The following is a 15,725-nucleotide window of genomic DNA, read 5'->3' as shown; positions in this document are numbered from 1 at the left end:
CTCAGCTTATGTATGTAGTCCCTGATAGATTGATAAATTAAAACTTTATTCTGTTAGCTTCCCTTCAGGGATGGCCTGACCACAGGTGGGAAACAGGCCTACAAGGTATCCCTCACAGCTGACAAAAGAATGTAAGAGTAAAAGACCGTGGAGTCTGTCATGCCTGAAGGAAACTCACTCCTTATGCCCCATTTTCCCTATATAACTATCTCAATATTCTGTAATTTTGGAAGATGGCTTTTTTGGAGACATCCGTCTATCATCTTCCCAATTGCGCTGGCTAATTGAATTAAAACTTCCTTTCTCAGTCCCTAACTCATTGTGATTGATTGGCTCAGATCACAGTGAGCAAAGTGACCGCATTGGTCAGTATCGGGGTTCTGATCTTGCCTCGGCTGCTCACAATCCTGTAATATCGAAGGAGTCGCTCGCATTTTGGGAGCTGTCTTCTACTCTTCCTAAATGGGAAACAATGAGGCTTCTGGTAGGAAGGGTTCCCCTTTCATCTTTAAGTGTCTAAGCTTCCATGATTCTTTAGCAAACCTCTGACTTCATTTTAAAAATGGAGGTTACTAATTCTAATAAAAGACAAAATTGTTTTTAAGAAAAAATATTTACTCAACACACAGTGTTATAAAGATGTAAATTGAAAATAAAGGAAAGAAAAATTCTAAGTTTTTGCACATTACTCTCCTCCTCAGCTTATATTTCAGTGTGTGTGTATGGTGCAGGTCATCTAGGGCAACCTCAACTTTCCGGTGGTAAAAGGCTATCAAAAACAGCCCGCCTGCAACACGTGGTATCTGGCATAACAATTTCTACAACATCCATATATTGGTATCAGGTATCGGGTCAAATCCTGCAGCCCCTGCCACGCGTTTCACCTGACAGCACTGTCAGGATGGAGTCAGGCGTTCCGACAGGCAAATTTGAGGTAGATGAGATATCTGGAACTTCTACGTCTACCCTCACCATTCACAATGTAGGGGAAGAAGACTCGGCCACTTACTACTGTGCCTTCTGGGAGGTGCACAGTGGCGAATGTTAGAGCCACGTCAGTCAGTAAATGTTCAGTGGTTCCTCACTCACTATTATGACCTGAGAAAGGGCAGTGACCACCTGCATGCTTTTATGCAGTTTTCTAGATAAACATTCATGTGAGTGACTGCGTGTGGAATTGCCAAATTCTATATTTTCTCCAAGAGGAAGCTTTGCATGAAAGCATGAGAGCTCAGTAATGATAGCTGATAAAAAAACAAACAAACAAAACAACTAACATACATACACATACAGGAACACACACACACACATATTTTGCATACCAATGCTTAGCACCACATCTGTCACAGTGTGGTTGATTATTACAGTTTAGTTAAAGAGAGCTTAGCTGGATATGAAGAGACTCTCACAAGTAGTCATCCCAAATCAATTCAAATCTATGTTTTCCATCATTCGATAGTCCCTTTGACTTACACACATTGGTGAGGACTGTGGCCTTGGGCGTGGAGCAAACCACCTCTATTGGGGGAAAAACAAGTCCATGTTTAGAGTCACTTCCTCCTCCTGCCCTTCTCCTTTAGCCTGAGGTAGCTTCCCCAAAGACACTTTGACCACACTCACCAAAGGCAAACCAGCCAGAGGAAACCAGCCCCGGCCTAAGTGAGCGTTTGCCAATTGAATGGTGGTTTAAATTGCTGATTCATAGAAACTCTGAAAGCATCTACTAGAATGTACAGCACCGAACAGAGTGGGGACTCAGGTAGTGTCTGGGGAATTGAGATGAATATGTTGATTATTATTGTGGTGCTCACGTTACCTAGTGGGTGGGGGATTGTGTATACTTGGATGCCTGAAAGATGCTCATGATTTTGGATCAATTTTCCTTCAGACCTGAAGTGGGTGAGATGCAATGACTCAGGGTAACAGAAGCAACATTATAGTGTCTAACAAATGCCAACGAAAATCCAAGAAATTCTTCAAAATCACTATTTTCATGTAACATATCTGTCACCCAGCTCCCCACACATCCTAGTGCCGTGGGAAAATGATGTCTGTACCCAGGAGTTATTTTGTGAAAATCACATTTCAGAAATGTACCAGACTCCCCTGAAATTCATGTTGACTGTTTTGTCTTGGGAGTTCTTTTTACACAGCCCTGAGAATGGGTTCAGAGGAAAGGGCATGACTCAGGGGTGGTCATCTCTGGTCACTGGGACCCTGGATATTTTTTACTATGTCATTTCCGTAGTCTTCAAATTGTCTAGTAGAAAACACTTATGACTTTTGAATTTTATTTTAAATTTTATTTTGGAAAAGAATTCACATGTTTCATAATATTAAAATTATCTCTGCATATTATTGAGCACTTAGAGACCACATGTGATATTTGGCGATTAGAAAGGCCTGTAATGGGCTCTCTCTTGACGACTTTTTCTCCTCTTTTCTCTATCAAGTTTTCCTTTTTTTACAAAACAAAACCTGTTTTCTCTCCTGATTCCTACTGATCCCGTCTTCCAAGTTGGAGACAAAGTTCATGCTTGGGTGCCCAGGGTAGCTTATTGGGCTGGAAAATCTCTTTTTCCCTACATTGTACAGATAATGAAGTATTACAGATAGCGGTAAAAATACTCAGTTCTTTTTTTTTTTACCATTTACTGAGATTTATTTTTTAATCTTTTAATTTTTATCAATTTTACTATTTTATTTTGAGGTCACATTCTTTTGTATCATTATGTAAATTACAGGCATGTATTATTATATTTCAGCTTTTGTATAGACTGCATTATGTGCACCCCCAAACATCTAGATTTCATCTCTCACCATATATATGTTTCCTTTTACCCCTGTTGCCCTCCCTCCAACCCCTTCCCCTCTGGTAACCACCAATCTGTTCTTCTTATCTATGTTTGTTTATCTTCCGCATATGAGTGAAATGATTTGGAGTTTTTCTCTGACTTTTTTCGCTTAGCATAATACCCTCAAGGTCCATCCATGTTGTCAAAAATGGCACCCTTTCATCCTTTTCTGTAGCTGAATAGTATTCCGTTGTACATATATAGCACACCTATTTTATCCATTGATCCATTGATGTATACTTGGGTTGCTTCCAAGTCTTGGCTATTGTGAATAATACTGAAATGAACCTAGGGATGCGTGTATCTTTTCAAATTTGTGTTTTCATGTTCTTTGGAGAAATAGAAGTGGAATAGATGGATCATAGGATGATTCAACTTTTAATTTTTTAGAAACTTCCATACTGTCTTCTATACTGGCTGCCCCAGTTTGCCTTCCCTCCAGCAGTGTATGAGGGTTCCCTTTGCTCCACATACTCTTTAAAACTTTTCCGTTGTCTTTTGAATAAGAGCTATTCTGATGAGTGTGAGATGACATCACATTGCAGTTTCAATTTGCATTTCCCTAATAATTAGTGCTGCTGAACATCTTTTCACATTCCTTTGGCCACCTATATATCTTGTTTGGAAAAAACAAGAGGATGTGTGTCTATTCACATCCTCTGCCCATTTTTTGATCAGGTTGCTCAGTTTTTGTTGTTGAGTTGTATGAGTTCTTTGTGTATTTCGGAAATTAACCCCTTATCCAGTATCTAATTTGGAAATATTTTCTCCCAATTGGTGGGTTGTCTTTTTATTTTGTCAATGATTTCTTTTGCCATCAAGAATCTTTTTATTCTGATATAGTCCCATTTGTTTATTTTTTCTTTTGTTTCCCATGCCCGAAGACACATGGTATTCAAAAAGATACTGCTAAGATTGATGTCAATGAGTGTACTGCCTATGTTTTCTTTGAGGAGTGTTATGGTTTCAGGTCTTACATTCTAAGTCTTTAATCCATTTTGAGTTAATTTTTATGTGTGGTATAAGATAATGGTCTACTTTCATTCCTTTGCATGTGGTTGTCCAGTTTTCCCAGCATCATTTATTGAAGAGACTTTTCTTTCTCCGTTGTATGTTCTGGACTCCTTGGTCAAAGATTAGTTTCAAATAGATGTGGTAGGTTTATTTCTGGGCTCTCAGTTCTGTTCCATTGATCTGTCTGTCCAATCTTCTGCCAGTACCATATTATTTTGATTGCTATGGCTTTGTAGTATATGTTGTATTCAGGAGCTTGATACCTCCAGTTTGTTCTTTTTTCTCAAGATTCCTTTGGATATTTGGGGTCCTTTGTTCTTCCATATAAATTTTAGGTTTCTTTACTCTATTTTGGTGACAAATGTCATTGGGGTCCTGATTGGGATTGCACTGACTTGATAGATTACTCTAGGTAATATGGACACTTTAACTACATTAATTCTTCCAATACATGAGCTCAGAATCTTTCCATTTCTGTGTGCTCTCTTCAATTTCTTTCAACATTGTCTTATAGTTTTCAGTGTACCAGGTCTTTCGCCTCCTTGATTAAATTAATTCCTAGTTATTTTATTCTTTTCATTGCAATTGTAAATGGAATTTTATTCTTTATTTCTCTTTCTCCTAATTCGTTGTTAGTGTATAGAAACACAACTGAATTTTATGTGTTGATTTTGCACCCTACAAATTTACTGTTTTCATTGATTATTTCTGATAGTGTTTTGGTGGATTCTTTAGGGTTTTCTGTGTATAAAATCATGTCATCCAGAAATACTGGCAATTTTACTTCTTCTTTTCCAATTCAAATACCTTTTATTTCCTTTTCTTGCCTAATTGCTTTCACTATGATTTCCAATAGTATGTTGAATAAGAGTAACAAAAGTGGGCATCCTTGTCTTGTTCCTGTTCTTGGGGGATAGCTTTCAGTTTTTCACCAATAACTATGACCTTAGCTGTGAGTTTGACTTATATGGCCTTTATTATGTTGAAGTATTTTTCTTCTGTACCCATTTAATGGAGAGTTTTTATGATAAGTGGATGCTGAATCTTGTTACATGCTTTCACTGTGTCTATTGAGATTATCATATGATTTCTGTTCTTCGTTCAGTTAATGTGGTGTAACACACGGATTGATTTGTGTGTGTTGAACCACACTTGCATCCCTGGAAAAAAATCCCACTTTATCATGGTGTATGATCCTTGTAATGTATTGTTGTATTCAATTTGCTAAACTTCTGTTGAGAATTTTTTCATCTATGTTTGTCAGCAATATTGACCTGTAATTTTCTTTTTTTGTGTTGTCCTTCTCTGTTTTTGGTATCAGGGTAATGTTGAACTTATAAAATGAGTTAGGAAATGTCCCCTTCTCTTCAATATTTTGGAAAAGTTTGAGAAGGCTGAGTGTTAAATCATCTTTGAATGCTTGGTAGAATTTACCATAGAAGTCATCTGGTCCTGGACTTTTGTATTTTGAGAGGTTTTCGATTGCTCTTTCAATCTCTTTGTAAGTGTTTGGCCTATTCAGATTCTTTATTTCTCCTTCATGCAATTTTGGAAAATTGTATGATTCTGGGAATTTATCCACTTCTTCCAGGTTATCCAATTTGTTCGCATATAGCTTTTCATAGTGTTCTCTTGTACTCCTTTGTACTTCTTTGATATCTGCTGTAATTTGTCCTCTTCCATTTTTTATTTTATTTGTTTGAGGATTCTCCCTTTTTTTCTTTGAGCCTAGGAAAGTTTTGTCAATTTTGTTTGTCTTTTCAAAGAACCAGGTCTTAGTTTCATTGATCCTTTGTATTTTCTTTTTAGTCTCTATTTTATATATTTCCATTTTGATTTTTATTATTTCCTTCATTCTACTGATTTGGGGTTCATTTGTTCTTTTTCTACTTCTTTTAGGTGTAATGGTAAAGTGTTATTTTGAGATTTCTCTTGTTTTTAGAGGTAGTCCTATATTGCTATAAACTTTTCTCTTAGTACCACTTTTGCTGCATCTCATGGATTTTGGTATGTTGTGTTTCGTTTCATTTTAATATAGGTATTTGTTTTATTTCTCCTTTGATTTCTTCATTGCTCCAATATTTATTCAGTAGCATATCTGTGACTTTTTCAGCTTTCTTCTTACAGTTGCTTTCTAGTTTCACATCCTGTGATCTCAAAAGATGTTTGATATGATTTCAAATTTTAGTTCAAATGAACAATCTATCATTTCATAGGTGATAGAATTGTATAAATTTCTTCTTTTATTCCAGGAAAAGTAATGTTATCATAGAAATTATTTTCTCATTTGACAGTGCTGGGTGAATAAGTATATTTCCAAATGGTAAAGGTGACTTCATTAAAAATGAAGAAATTTGTTCACATTTCTCAAGTATATTTGTATTGGTATATTTCCATTTCAATTACTGAAGAGTTTCTTCTTCTCAGAAATACATTCCCAAATTGGCAGCCCTGGTGTTTGTGAGAACAAAAGGGCCATTTCTTTGATGTATCTCTGAGCAGTTACAACACAACTGAACACCTGGAAAAGAAAAAAAAAACAATTCTCTGAATGCTTTTCCCAGTAATTTAGAAAAGTAGTTGGTTGATGAGTTGAGTCTGATCTCTTTTATTTTTCTTCTTTGCTTTTCATTTTCTTTGAATGCTTTTTAATGATTACTGCCTTGTTGTAAAACAGACGTTTGGGACAATTTATCTGAGGAAAACTTAAAAGAAAAAATCTCTGGTAGCAGAATACTTTATTCAAGGACTTCCAAAGGAACCCAGAAAATCAAATTGCAAGTATAGTTTTTTTACTGATAGTTACATCATGAAACTTAAAAGAAGGCTGAGTTTTTGTAGAAGCTGTAACCAGTGTGACATCATACTGGATCAAGATATTTGGAAAAGGGACTAAGCTCATAGTAACTCCCTCTGGTAAGTAACTTTTTTCTACTTTTTCTATTTTTACCCTAGTAATGAAAAACTGATAAATGCTTTTAGGAAAAAATAATTTAGGGTCACTTTTATCTGAGTGCCACATACTCGGTTTCAGCATATGGAAAGCAAGTTTGTAGCTACCGGTCATTATACATGAAAATAAAACTGCTTCATAAATGGTTTGTTCACTTCCCTGATTGTAAGTATATTTAAATTATACTTTTAGAATACACACGCGAAAAAAGGATAGACTCAAGCTAGAAATACAAGATATTTTGAGGACCATATCTATAAACTAGTGGTATAAGTTATCGGTTCAAGTTACTTTTCTTGTAGAACATCTCTTAAGTGAGAGACATCTTTTTCTGGAGAAGATTAGCCCTGAGCTAACATCCACTGCCAATCCTTCTCTTTTTGCTGAGGAAGACTGGCCCTGATCTAACATCCATGCCCGTCTTCCTCTACTGTTTATGTGGGATGCCTGCCACAGCATGGCTTGATAAGCAGTGTGTATGTCTGCACCCGGGATCTGGGCCTACGTACCCCAGGTTGCCAGAGCAAAGCACACAATCTTTAGCTGGACAGCACCGGGCTGGCCTGAGAGACACTTTTATTAATTACCTCTTCTCTATATTTTGAGATAAATCATAGTGCTCCTTTCTCACAATAATCTGCAAAACCTATATATTGGTTTTCATCTCATCCTTAATAGCAGTGCAAAACATTAATTCTTCAAGTAAATGCTTACAGAACATCGATAAATCTCTCTTCTTATTACTTTAGTTTCTTAGACATAGGACATCAGTCAAAATTTATGCTATCACAACTCTTGTTCAATTGCTTAGCGATGGGCCAGTTTTGGGAATTTCTAAGATCAATAAGCCATTTCAGCTCCAAAGTGCATGAGAAGAGTCTTCATGCTTTTACATCCTCATTTGCTCATTCATTCTGTCAGCAAACATTCACTGAAGACAGTTTCTGCGCTGAATGCTGGAGGTAAATGGGGGAAGAAAATAAAGATAGAAAAAAACCCCAAAAAACTTCTAGTCTAGTGGAGAAGTGTTCTAATTCCAACCAGGCCCTTGCAGGCTGTTCTCTATCTGACCTAGCAAGGAGGAGATTCACAAGGAGTGACTAGTTAGAACAATTGTGAGCCCATAAGGAGTGCAGCTGTAGGTCCATTTGGTATTTCCGTATTAAAAGATTTGTAATGAAGTTTAGATATTTTATTTATTGGTTCCAAAAATAACCAATGGGGAAAACTGAACAAAAATTGCTAAACCTGTCATTTGGTCAGAGGATGAGCAACATCAGCTGTTAAAATACTTAACCTGGCAACCATATTCAAGGATGTCATGAGATGAGTTTGTTTTGTTCCTAAGTTCAGTCCGTTAAACTCGTTCAGTTCTCGTTAGCCTTAAAGATGAAACTTTGCCTGAATGAAGGAGACTGTCTCACAAGGATGTTCTTAGCCTCTAGATCCCTTGAAACAAAAGTTTTCAAAGAATTTTCGCAAAGTTGATGAAACATTGAAAAAAATGAAAGAAATTATATATTTTGGTTTCTTAGTGGTTGTGATCATGTAAACATAGAATTCATAAATTGAAAAGCAACTTTTTGGTGCCGTTTTTCCCAAGTGATTATATGTTCAATATAAATTGTAGCAATCAAGTTAAAAGTGGCAGAGATATAATTCATGTAGGTCCTGAAAAATAGTTTTTAGGAGAGTGTGTTGCTGGGAAAAATATGGACTTTGATTCTGGATCTGTCGCTTTCTGAATAGTCATCCTTTAGCAAACAAATTTTGATTCATTCATTATTGCTCTACTAAAATTATAAAAACATTACTTACCTCTTATGAAAAAGATTGGAAAATACAAAAGATAAAGAGAAAATTAAAATTTGTTATCAACACACTATCTCTGTTAACATTTTTGTATATTTCCATCCACTCATTCTATAGATGCAACCACAATCTCAAGTGGATGTTGTGAGGATTAAATGAAATTAAATATGGAAATTACCAACATAGTCAGCGATAAAAATGTCAATGATAAAAATACGCAAATCACCACCACTGGAATTTGTTATGAATTCAGGAGTACAGATAAATGTACTAATTACCATCTAGTCTACAGTTCACATTAGAACAAATGGTCAGTAATTGGAAAAAACTTTCAATTATGAAGACTAATTGTTACCTGCTTCTAAAAATGATTAGAATATAATAAGCATTATCTCAAATTTAATAGCCTGAATATAAGGTGATCTATCATTTTCCGGTAGAAATATCTGGAAGAAAAAAAGAGAGGGGCTTTTGCAAATTGAATATGTTAATTTATAATGAAATAGATAAAAGTCAAATATCCACTTATAATATTTAATTTCTTAATTGGATTATAGCCACAAAGTTAAAAATTATATTAATACAAATACCAGGTGAGAAATATTGCTCTTTTTGCCCTCACATTTCATTAAAAATTTTGTTCACAGTCTTCACGTGCATTTGAAACATCTACCTTAGAGCAACATTCCAGGTCATCACAGGGGCTGAGTGTCTGTTTTGGGATGCCCATAGGATGATGTCACTGGATATTTTATCTAAAGACACAATTATCCATTTATAAAATAAAAGGAAAGCATTTTTTTTTCATTTATTCTGTTATTCTCTAAATGTGCAATGTAAAAATAAACTGTAGAGGTTTTTTCCCAAGTAATATTTACCAAATCCATGTTCAATTTCTCTATTTTCTTTTACCAGTCCTAGCTCCAAGAGTGGCATTAAGTGAGTTCGTTTCAGGGGAAATCTTGTCCCAGCAGTAGTTTTTGATCACAGCAGAGTATCAGAAGAGCATCTTTTAATATGACAGGTTGCACAAGGACTGAAACATAAGATGACCCTTGTTTTCTGAGGGATAGTTTTGAGAAAGAGAGCCTTACTTTATGTTCTTGCACTTTCAGTCTGTTTGAATTCAGCATATTTTGTGTCTATATCACAGAGTTGAGATTTGCAAACATATTCTCCCACCTCTCACGTCACATTTGAGTTAGACCTCACTAAACTATCAACTGCTGGGGCAGAAAAAGGAATAAATTATAATGCACAAACAATTTGTCACTTATTTCAACTGCCTCTTTCCAAAGTCTATTTGAGAAGACCTAAAATCAAATACACAAGCACAGGCATACCTCATTATATTGTGTGCCGCTTTATTGCACTTTGTAGAAATTGCAATTTTTAAAAAGCAAAGGTTTGTGGAAACCCTGCGTCGAGCAAGTATATCAGCTCCATTTTTCCAAAAGCGCTTGCTCATTTCATTTCTCTGAGTCACATTTTGGAAATTCTCGCAATATTTCAAACATTTCCATTATGATTATATTTGTTATGGTGATCTGTGGTCAGTGATCTTTGACGTCACTATTGTAATTGTTTGGGGCATGATGAACCGGGCCCATCTACGTCAGCAAAGTTAATGGATGAAGGTTGTGTGTGTTCTGACTGCTCCGCTGACTGTTTCCCCATCTCCCTCTCATGGGGCCTCCCTCTCCTCTGAGACACAACCATAGTGACCTTAGGCCTTTTAATAACCCTACAGTGACCACTCAGTGTTCTAGCGAAAGGAAGAGCTGCGCGTCTCTCACTATAAATCAAAAGCTAGAAATGACTAAGCTGAGTGAGGAAGGCATATGCAAGTTGAGATAAGCCAAAAGCTAGGCCTCTTGCACCAGTTAGCCAAGCTGTGACTGCAAAGGAAATGTTCTTGAAGGAAATGAAAAGTGCTACTCCAGTGAACACGTGAATGATAAGAAAGCAAAGCAGCCTTAGTGCTGAGATGGAGGAAGTTTGAGTGGTCTGGATAGAAGATCAAACAGCCACAAACATGCCTTTAAGCCTAATCCAGAGCAAGGCCATAATGCTCTTCAATTCTGCAAAGGCTGAGAGAGCTGAAGAAGCTGCAGAAGGGCGAAGCTAGGACAGTTGGCTCATGAGGTTTAAGGAAAGAAGCCATCTCCGTAACTTAAAGGGGAAGCAGCAGGTGCTGACGTAGAAGCTGCGGCAAGTTATCCAGCAAAATGCGCCAGCACCGGATCCCTGGTCTCCTGAGTCGCAGGCCAGTATAGTTCCCTAGAATGTGAAGAACTCCAAGAAGTTAAATTAGTCTGAAGTTTTTCATTCTGGTTGATTACTGTGGAAATTAGTCTAAAGTTTTTCATTCTGGTTGATTAACTGTGGAATTATTATACAAAATTCCTCGGTGATGGAACAAAACTTGTTGTCAAAGGATATCGGAAGAATGGAAATTTCCAAGGTAATAGAGGGAAGGCAAGAAGCAATTAAATTGGAATAATACTTAAGAAAGACTAGGAAAAGCAGGAATGTCATGGGGAGGGATGAAGAAATCTTAGGAGAGGTTTTAAAACAAATCCTCATGACAGAGAACAGCATAGCCAACATTGTGCAAATGTGACAATAGGGTTTGGCTTTGTGTACAGGTGGATTTTCATAAAGGACTCAAGTAGAACGTATGTAATTATCATGAAAGTGTTTGGCCCATGGACAGTTTATAATCACTGGTAAATGTGTGAGTTGACACATTTCCTTTCTAACGGTGAGAGGGTGTTGTCAAAGAGCCCGGGCTTTGGAGTCAGGCTGGCCTGGCTCCACCACTTGTGTCCTGCTTATGTGAACTTGGGCGATTATTGCCTGGCCTCAGTTTCCTAATCCATAAAATGGGATGACAGTGGGTATCCAGCAGGGCTTGTATGAGAATCAAATGAAACTGTGTGGATAAAGTACTTGGAACATTGTCCAACTCATAACAGGTGCTGGATACGTGTTCCCCTGATTCCAATGTGAAGGGAAAACTGCATCTAGTGAGGAGAGTTTGCAGCCAATGACACTGACAGAGCAGCAACTGCCAGAGGATTAGCTGGACCTCTAACAGCTCAAGTGGAAACTCATCCTACTGTCCACTCACATACAAAAATGAATTTGGAGTTATTTGTCTTTGGCAGAATTTTCCATCACTTGGCAAGGAAGATGAGATTGAAATGTGTTTGTTTATTATTTTCTTGTTGTTCTATGTGCTTTACATCTTAATCCTTTATTTTAATTGCTGTCATCTCTAACACTAACAGTTATTGGCCCTAAAATAAACAGCCAACAAGTTTGAGCTTCATGCTCATATTTACCAGAAAAAAGTTTAAATTTAAACAGAAAATTGTCAAGATGTTAAATCAACTATATAAGTAATATGTCAAAAGTCTGAAATACATATTTAAATATGAAATAGCTATAATTATTTGATAAAAGAAAAATTACAAGAAGAAGCTAGAGAATGCTTAAATCAATATCAATATGTGGGTTTGAGACATCGTACTTTCAATGAAAAATGTAGTTGACATTTGGTAAATTTATGTTAGAATTCATACTGCTGCATCTTTTTTTAATATATTTTGTTATTTTTCTTTTTTTTTTTTTGAGGAAGATTAGCCCTGAGCTAACATGGTAACATCTGCTGCCAATCCTCCTCTTTTTGCTGAGGAAGACTGGCCCTGAGCGAACATCCCTGCCCACCTTCCTCTACTTTATATGTGGGACGCCTGCCACAGCATGGCTTTTGCCAAGCGGTGCCATGTCTGCACCCATGATCCAAACCAGCGAACCCCTGGCCGCCCAAGCAGAACATGCACACTTAACCACTGCACCACCAGGCCGGCCCCATACTGCTGCATCTTAACAAAATAAAAACAACTCAGGCAATTCCACTCAAATGTATCATTGGATTATGCAGATGAATGTATATAAATGCATTAGACAGGCTTATTTATTTTTTTACCTGGTTTCCATTCCTTGAATCCTGAAAATTATTTTCACCTAAAAAAATACTGTTAATAATTTTTAAAAAATGTTTAAGGAAAAACATGTAATATAATGATTTAAAGTATAGGCACTAGCCATATTTACACAAGTACACTATTTAATCCTCAGTTAACTACTATATTGAGAAAGTTATGGAAATTCAAGATTCATTTTATCCTGAAAACAATGAAACAAAATCTAGGTGAGGAAAATAGACAAGAGGGAAGAATAGCGTGTTGTCATGCAGAAATTTTTTAATTCATCATTTTACTTTCAATTTCTTTATATAATAAATCAGAAGCATTCCTATGAAGAAACAAAAGTTCCTAAGATGAACATTACATTCTTTAATATATTGAGTAAAGACTAAAATTATGTAAATACAATTATGATTGAAAAATTAATCTCATTTTATATAACACGCTTTTTGAACTAGAAACAAAGTATAAGGTTGGAGAAATATAGTGTCTTACTATTATAATCAATAAAATACCATTTACGCTAAAAGCAAGATGTATAAAATTAAAATAAGCACATTATGACCTAATTGTATTTACAGCATGGGTCCAAAACTGGACATTGTTTGCTTAACTACTTTACTATAAAAATCAGAAACTTTGCTATACAGACATAACTTCTGAAGAATTTTTGTTCTTTTCTTCTCAAATAAGAAATCTACTTCTCCTTTTCTTAAGAAATTGTCCATTGAATTATTTAACTTGAAGCTAGCACAAAGAGAATATTAGTAAAGCATTTGAATGTCAATTGGAGATCAAATTGGAAAGAATTTTAATATTTATAATTCCCATCATTAGATTACCAGCAAATGTATAATCAAGTAACACTCCAGCATTCAACTGGCATGTTTTTTTAAACAATGATGTTTTCTTATACATTTTGACATTATGTCTGCAAGAGACTCTGGAACTGTGACATTTAATATTACACCAATTACATATATACTTTATTCAGCATGTGATGACAAATAAAATAGTAGAGCTCTAAAACAGTTCAGCAGCCTTATAGGCTAGATACAAATTTTGGAGGAGACAATGAGAATCAAAATACTCTGTATTCCTCGTCGCGCTTAAACCTCAAGAAATTCCAAAATAAAATGTGCTTTTGAAGAACATATTCTAAAGTGAAACAAAATTCTGATAAGTGCCTTGCTTGATAAGATTAACGTAATAGCATTTCTGAAGATAATCAATTTATTAATAGAAGTTTTGAAAACATTGTTATTTTGCTTCTAAATTCAAGGCTCATAGGGGCTGGCCCCGTGGCCGAGAGCTTAAGTTCACGCGCTCGGCGGCAGGCAGCCCAGTGTTTCGTTGGTTCAAATCCTGGGCTCAGACATGGCACTGCTCATCAAACCACGCTGAGGCAGCGTCCCACATGCCACAACTAGAAGGACCCACAACGAAGAATATACTACTATGTACTGGGGGGCTTTGGGGAGAAAAAGGAAAAAAATAAAATCTTTAAATTCAAGGCTTGTAAATAATTTGGAGCTGCAGCTTAAATAGTGCCCTACTCAAAAATCTGGGGGGTTCAGATATGAAAATGAGATGTTATATAAAGTTAGACATCTGGTAAGATAACTCCATTGTGTAAGAACAGAGCTAGGGATCCACATTTGAGCTAAAAGATCAACTTGATTGTCAAGTACATGCGGAAATAGATTCCCATTAACAGGTGACTGTGCATTGTTTTTAAAAAATGAAAAACTTCTTCCTGATATTTATTTATATGACAAATAAGACAAATGTGGTGCATTCCAGAAACAGTTAAATGAAGCGACGTTTCACAGAGTTGCAGAGCATGACAAAGGGTTACCTGGCCAAAAGAGCATAAGTTACAAAATTCACGGGATGGGAAAAGGAAAGTACTTTAGAAAGGATCAGACATTCTCACGTGTAGAGACATCATCAAAGTTACCTGGTCTCCTCCCCCATTCCCACCACCTATCCACCCACCTTGAAAGCATGCTCCACTACGATAGAACGTAAGAGATTTTTAAAAATACGTGTGTTCATGAATATTAGAAGCCTTGTAATAGTACAATTAAAAGTCATCCCCCATCTTAGCATGTGGAGAAAGAAAAAACACAAGGTTTTAATCCAGGTCTTGCTACTTAATAGCTGTGACTCTGGGCAAGTTACCTAACATCTGGAACCACTTTTTCCATTGAAAATGAGAACAATATATGTCTCACAACCCATTGTGGATAAAAGGCCATGGTGAGCACTAACTCAATGGCAGTTTTTCTTCTTTTACCATGTGCTAGATTGTTGTAAATCACACATTATTTGTGCTTCTCTAATAATACTTTTTAATTGCTATTCCATTTTCCCCCACAGATAGACGCCTTCCTGCAAACATTTCTCCCAAGCCTACCATTTTTCTTCCTTCAATTGCTGAAATCAACCTCCATAGGACTGGAACATACATTTGTCTTCTTGAGAATTTCTTCCCTGACGTTATTAAGGTATATTGGAAACAAAAGAATTGCAACACAATTCTGGAATCCCAGGAGGGAAAATCCATGAAAACTAATGACACGTACATGAAACTCAGCTGGCTGACCGTGACTGAAAAGTCATTGAATAAAGGACACAAATGTATCGTCCAACACGAGAATAATAAAGGAGGGGTTGACCAGGAGATTCTTTTTCCTTCAGAGAATGATGGTATGTCAATGTAAATATAACCTGCCAGAACTTTTCTTTCAAAGGGAATATCCCAGCTTTTCTGTCAAGTATTAAGGGAAAACAAACAAATATAAATGTGTCTTATATGTTGTTATTGGTAACATAAATGTCCCTCTATTTCCCTTTAGAATTAGAATAGTTGGGCCTTGGAACACAAAAAGGAAAAGGAAAAATTTCCTAAACTTTTCTCAGCCTCAGTTTCATCATCCAAAATATTAAGATCTTAGTGATATTTTTAGAGTTCTTAATGGATTAAATGAAACAACATATGTGAAAGCAGCTAACAACTCAGAAACACAAGGCATGCATCAAAGAGAGATGGATCAAGAAATAAGAGCAATTATACATCTTTCAGGAACGCTC

The 15,725-nt window shown here is 36.2% G+C and overlaps 1 protein-coding gene across 1 annotated transcript in view; it reads left to right on the top strand.

Moving 5' to 3' along the window:
• LOC124243288 (uncharacterized) overlaps positions 1 to 15,725 on the top strand; it is a 34,661-nt gene that overhangs the window by 17,291 nt on the left and 1,645 nt on the right. Inside the window, exons 3-5 of the mRNA XM_046668913.1 lie at positions 702 to 1,034; positions 6,711 to 6,785; positions 15,012 to 15,341. Of these exons, the coding sequence (XP_046524869.1) occupies positions 702 to 1,034; positions 6,711 to 6,785; positions 15,012 to 15,341 (738 nt within the window). The remainder of the gene's footprint in view (positions 1 to 701; positions 1,035 to 6,710; positions 6,786 to 15,011; positions 15,342 to 15,725) is intronic.

The sequence above is a fragment of the Equus quagga genome, chromosome 8 (assembly GCF_021613505.1).
Source record: "Equus quagga isolate Etosha38 chromosome 8, UCLA_HA_Equagga_1.0, whole genome shotgun sequence".
NCBI classification, from domain to species: Eukaryota; Metazoa; Chordata; class Mammalia; order Perissodactyla; family Equidae; genus Equus; species Equus quagga.
This window is presented reverse-complemented; position numbering and strand designations above follow the sequence as displayed.